Below are 6,000 nucleotides of genomic sequence, written 5' to 3' on the forward strand. Positions count from 1 at the left end.
TCTAGCCCCTTTGAGCAATCGGGTGTGTCACATAAGGTTATCCAACGAGCCTTACAACGTCGTGGGTACGCACGCCGGGTAGCCCTACGCAAGCCCCCCCTCTCACAAGATGTGAAGGATCTTCGCCTTAAATGGGCTGAGCTCCACGTTAACTAGGAGCCTTAGCAGTGGTGGCAGATACTGTGGAGTGATGAGACCTGGGTAACTGGAGGGAGACACAGAAAGAGGTGGGTGACTCGGAAGGCTGGGGAGGAATTAGATCCTACTTGTACAGTAGATCGGGTATCTAAGAAGCCTGGGTGGATGCTTTGGGCCTGCTTTTCTGGTGTAACAAAAGGTCCTTGCCTCTTCTGGGAGAAGGAGTGGAAGAGTATCAACAAAGAGAGGTACTGTGAGAGGATAGTCCCACTTATTCACGGGTGGCTTACCCTTAACCCACACCTTCAATTCATGCAGGATTCTGCTCCAGGTCACGCAGCAGGACTAACCCTAGATGAGCTCCAGGAGCGTGGGATAGAGCCTATATACTGGCCCCCATACTCACCAGATCTTAATCCTATTGAGGCTATCTGGAATAAGATGAAAGACTATATTGAGGAGCACTATCCTGACCTGCCTAATGGGAGGCAGTATACCTATGATCAACTCAGGGGTATTGTACGTGAGGCGTGGGACTGGATTACTCCTGAGATGCTTAGTGAGGTAGTGGCAACAATGAAGGATCGCTGCTAGGCAGTAATTGATGCTAAGGGGGGTCACACAAAGTACTGAGATTTGTATAGAAAGTATGACAAAGCAAAGCTCTATTTACCCGAAAAATACAGCCGAATACCCCTGTTACCCTTCTCCACCGACAAAACTTATGGGACAGGCCACAGTATAACTATCTAGTACGGTAATATTGGTAGCATACGCACGAACGCCCACGAACAAGCTCACGCCACGTCACTTTCGTAGTAGAAGCTTTGAAAAGATATGTTGTGTAGTACGTGGCCTCGACCGAGGTACCCTCCACTGGCTACAGCTTGTGAGCTTACTGTGTACATTTACTAATTTGCATCGGACCTTTTCAGTACCGAACTTTCCGATCGCCCAGGACGTACACGTACTGTTACTGAGGCTTATAATATTTTCGTCCGGCAATAAACATAAATACGACCCACACCCTCCCCTTTGTGCTTTGACTATCATTACGCATCCCAAATATCGAGACAACTGTCTAACCAGCAACATGACTACAACAATAACCCCCGACTATCTCGTCATCGGCGCTGGAGCCATGGGAATGGCCTTTGTTGATACTCTGATCACAGACACAAACGCTACAATAGCGATAGTCGATCGCTATGCTCGACCGGGAGGCCATTGGACCATTGCTTATTCTCATGTCACTCTTCATCAACCATCTGCTTTCTACGGCGTCAACTCTCAAAAATTCCCGGGCGAGAGAAACATCGACAAGATTGGCGGGAACAAGGGCTTGTCCGAGTTGGCAACGGGAGACGAAGTCCGTTCCTATTTCAGTAGGGTCATGCAGCAGACGTTTCTTCCAACTGGACGAGTCGAATACTATCCTTCGCATGAATACGTTGGCGAGGGGGAATTCCGATCTATTATCACACAACAAGAAGCCATCCGAGTTGGGCCAGACACACGTATTGTGGATGCCACATTCATGAAAGTCGAGGTACCCGCCATGAGACCACCCCCTTATGAAGTAGCAGAAGGTGTCCATCTGACTACACCTAACGGACTGGTTGCTCTCTCTCGACCTTACGGCGGTTACACCGTAGTTGGAGCTGGAAAAACTGGAATTGACGCTTGTCTTTGGCTACTATCAAGCGGAATCGACCCCAAAGACATCTCCTGGATTATGCCCCGTGACTCATGGTGCATAGATCGCAGTACTATCCAACCTTCATGGTCTCCAGCGAGTAATTCCCAGATGTTTAACGCAGAAGGCGAAGCAATCGTGAATGCCTCATCTCTAGAGGATTTATTCTACCGGCTCGAGGCCAGTGGAAAGGCGATGCGCATTGACAAGAACATTTGGCCCACCATGTACAAGTGTGCCACCGTCTCAGGTCCCGAGCTTCGTGAACTCCAAAGAGTTGGGAACATTATACGTCAGGGGCGGGTCTTAAGCATTACCACAAGTGAAGTTGCACTAGAAGGTTGCAAGTACACACCAACGCCTGACACGCTTTACATCGATTGTAGTGCCGATGGGTTAGCAAGGCTCAAACCCGTACCAGTCTTCGATGGAAAGCGCATCACATTGCAGTCAGTGCGCTTCTGTCAACAAGTGTTCAGTGCCGCTTTCATTGGCCACATCGAAGCTACTTATGACAACGATGAGGTGAAGAATGCACTTTGTACGGTTGTACCACACCCAGACGAAACCCAAGATTACCTCGGTATGACTCTTCAAACTTATCTTAATGCACAGAAATGGCACGCGGAGCCAAAAACGCACGCTTGGTTATCGCAAGCTCGTCTAGACATAACGACTGCACAAAGGTCTTCAGACCCCGTTGAAGCCGCAAAAGCTGCGGCTGCTCTGCCGGCGTACATACAAGCCGTGTGCCACAAGTTGAGACGTCTTCTGGATGCTGAACAAGCAAAACTAGCCACCAAGGTCTAGGAATAGGATAACTTTGTTGATAGTAGCTAAGACGAGTTAATAATTACTCCAAATATTTAGTTTTGCGCGAAAGCCATGTCAGTCAGCAAGAACAATCAAGTTCGAATTAGAAAAATAGAAGTAGAAAAAGATAGAGAAGTATACCAGTAACGATGTTATCTATGTAAAGTGAATGTTTTCCAAGAACATATAAAAAAGCTAGGTACATGCTTTACATACGGGCTATTTATTGCAGATAAGTGTTGCTGATATCCGGCATCTGGAGATCGCTGTCTACGTCCATAAGATTGATGAGATATCGCGAGCCTGAGAACCAGTCTTGAATAGAGCTTTGGTATGCACTCATGCTTGTGTAGCCCAAGTCTGGAAACTGCGAACCTGATGAGCCTATAGGAACCTGACCCGCTGCATAGTCGCCAGGAGCTTGAGAATTTAGACCAGGGGGATAGTCAGCTAATGAGGAAGCCGAATTGGATGCTAAGCCAAGAGCGCTTAGGTGCGGATCGAATTGTGCGGTTGTGATGTGGTAGACAGCATCCATCGGTGGCCCATTGGTACGATATGGTTCTTCGTGTGTCAGTATGTGCATCTGAGTGTCTCTGACCTCTTTTTCTTTCGCTTCGATATAGATTTCTGCAATCTTCAAGAAAAGAAGGCACATCTTGTACAAGCTCTCTGCGCCTTCAGACACCTTTCGACAGGATTCCAGGCTAGAGACAAAGCCCGTAAGCGAGTTCAAGTCAGTGCGGTCAGTGTTGTAGATTGCATTGCAGAACAAGGCCATGAATCTGATCCAAAGTGGTTGATTAGTGGGGTGATGGCAAATTTGGGGAAAACCTCTTACGGAGTAATTGGAGCCTATTGGAAAATTAACTGCTGAGCCTATTTGGGTGCACTACTCGAGTGGCTTCACAGCCTACGCACCTGAAGGATTGACCAATGGATGTAACCAGACCACAACTGCGTGGTGGCTTTGGTGTTGAACTGAGAATTACATCTCATGTGCGCAACAAGCGCCGCTCGAGAATACTCTAGGCATTCCTCATTGAATGTATTGCTGTCTGGACTTAGTGCCCGCAGCACAAGTGCGCATGTCGAGTAGTGCACTACAACGTCCGTGTGGAAAAAGACATCCTCTACCTGATCGAACGAGCCTAATGATATAAATCTGATATTTTGATTGTATGGCGGGAAGCTTACTTTGCATATAGTCATCGGGTAGCAAAGCCGTCCGGCTCGCCTCGTGCGAAACGCGCTTGCGCTTGGAAGGCAATTCAGTCTCATTCGGACTCAGTAGATTTGTGAAGTCCATCACGCTTGCAGAGCCTCTTTCTTTCCAGGCTTGATTCATGGAGTCGACCAGATTGCGGGCTGTCTGACATCGAGCAGAGGGAGACTTGGTGAAAGTGGCTGGACTAAAGAGTTTTTCGTATACTTGCCCTTGTATCTTTGCAACCTTGACCCAGTACACGATCATGTTGCTCTCTTCAAAGCTGTTTACGGGCGTCTTTTTCGTAGCAAGAAGAGGCAACGAGACGTCCCAGTCCTGGATAGTGCTTGCTCGTCCTAGGCGCAAGGATAACTGCTTGTCAAACATGAATATCATCCAGAAGAGGTGAATCTTAGACCGTTGATCTTCTTCAGGGTCGTTTCTCATGGTTTCGAATCGATGGTAGCCAAGACTCTTACACCGCTCAGCGGCGTTGGCAATTAAGACCCAGGCAAGTGATGGTTTGCACATCTCAACCGCGCAAGCTGTGCCTACACTTAAAGCCATGATGCTTTCATAGCTAGCTGGTAGGAACATATCGAGTTGACTTATCGCCACTTCTAAGTGTGTTCTAGCTGCATCGTCCCAGGTCAGTACACGCGTGGTTGAAAACTCCAATGGATGTCCTACACATGGATGCATATCTGCATATGTTAGTCCTGTCTCTCGTCATGCCTCTCGCCATGCTCTCGGTCTCAAGGAATTTGTGCTTACTCCACCAAACTTGTCTTATCGATACCGGGCCATGGCACTACCGAGTATTCCGTAAAGATGTTGAACAGCACGCCATATGCGAGGAGACGACGTGGAGCCCCGCATATGACCGGATGATGGTAGGAGTCCTCGATAATCTCACGCAGGTTTTCCATCTTCAACATGGAGAAAAGAGCGGCGAAGATCATAGTCGGATGCTCTATCGATGTCAGCGAGTTCAAAGGATCACCTTGGAGAGGGTCAATGACTTGTGGCTTTGTCTATGGCGATCCTCACCACGCTCCAAGGAGGCCGCGCTAGGTTGGCGATATCAGTGGCTGCAAGCGAGCGGTCGATCAACGGTCGGATGGTCGATCTTATAGAGACAGTATCGCAGTTTTTTTGCTGAGTGACGAGCTTTTCCAGCGCAGCTAAAGAACTGTTGACTTCTGCGTTCCGACCGACTGACGGAGTGCCACCAACCGCCTGAACTAGCAGCTCTCGTACATAACCTGACTGCGTACTGATTCCAGTCTCACCCTCATAGGGTACAGGTGCCAACGCATCTGTTTCAGTGGTGGAGTCATTCAAAGGCTTCTGAACGGCCGAGGGAATTCGTTGGCTGATCTGTTCTCTGGAAACTACGTGGGCCTCTTTTTCGTCTAATCTCGAGGCAATGAGGAAGAGCGCCTCATTGATGCTGTTAAGCTGGCCTTCGAGGCGGTCTATTTTCCTCTCGCTACACGTATCAGAAGGTGCATTTGAGTAACGATCGAGATGCGTACTATTCTTCGGATATGTGGACCCTCTGCTTCTGGGTCTTTTGTACGGGCTCGACTGTTTGGCATACTGATCAATCAGTCGCTGCCGCAAGAGATTCGGAGAGCGTTGCCGACAAAAGGTGCTCATCTATCGGCAGGTTGAGGAGAGGGAAGTTGTTGCCGTTTGCCGAACTTACTTGTCTTACTCGCTCTACAGTGCGAGCATGGCTCTGCTTTGTTGCACCGAATCTTTTTTACTCTGCAATTTTCACACTGCGGAGTAAATTAGCACCTCGGCAACAGGGCACGAGTCATTAATCATACCGCGCGTTTACCGGCCAACTTTTCGAGCGACGTATCCGCCGCTTCTCCCATATTCAACGACATAGGTATTCAAAGTGGAGAGAAGCGAGCTGTTGAAATTTGTGTGTCAGGGGTTGACATGTGATACAAGAGGATAGCTTGAAAGACCAGTGATGACCTCATGATCACTAGCCCCATTCGCAATCGTCACACAGAGCGTACCTATGCAGAGATAGCCAACTGCATGGTACGGCTTACAGATGTGGCTCCCGCAGCTCTGTCTTATATAATCAGTTTAGCTTCTGACATGGAATCGTGATAAAATAGCT

General features: G+C 48.5%; 2 protein-coding genes across 2 annotated transcripts; one reads left to right on the plus strand and one right to left on the minus strand.

Annotated features, from left to right (window-relative positions):
- Positions 1-1,083: 1,083 nt before the first annotated feature.
- On the plus strand, positions 1,084-2,770 carry C7974DRAFT_387844 (pyridine nucleotide-disulfide oxidoreductase-domain-containing protein). Its single transcript, XM_046141215.1, has one exon. It carries the CDS (start codon positions 1,232-1,234, stop codon positions 2,642-2,644), a length of 1,413 nt encoding a protein of 470 aa, XP_046000116.1. The 5' UTR covers positions 1,084-1,231; the 3' UTR covers positions 2,645-2,770.
- On the minus strand, positions 2,771-6,000 carry C7974DRAFT_387845 (fungal-specific transcription factor domain-containing protein). Its single transcript, XM_046141216.1, has 10 exons — positions 5,693-6,000; positions 5,566-5,641; positions 5,393-5,456; positions 4,877-5,346; positions 4,629-4,827; positions 4,545-4,558; positions 3,845-4,489; positions 3,569-3,798; positions 3,489-3,502; positions 2,771-3,432 (listed from the first exon to the last, which is right to left on the minus strand). Exons 1-10 carry the CDS (start codon positions 5,753-5,755, stop codon positions 2,871-2,873), a joined length of 2,337 nt encoding a protein of 778 aa, XP_046000117.1. The 5' UTR covers positions 5,756-6,000; the 3' UTR covers positions 2,771-2,870.

Source organism: Boeremia exigua, assembly GCF_020726555.1.
Source record: "Boeremia exigua strain MPI-SDFR-AT-0100 chromosome Unknown C7974scaffold_3, whole genome shotgun sequence".
Lineage (NCBI taxonomy): Eukaryota > Fungi > Ascomycota > Dothideomycetes > Pleosporales > Didymellaceae > Boeremia > Boeremia exigua.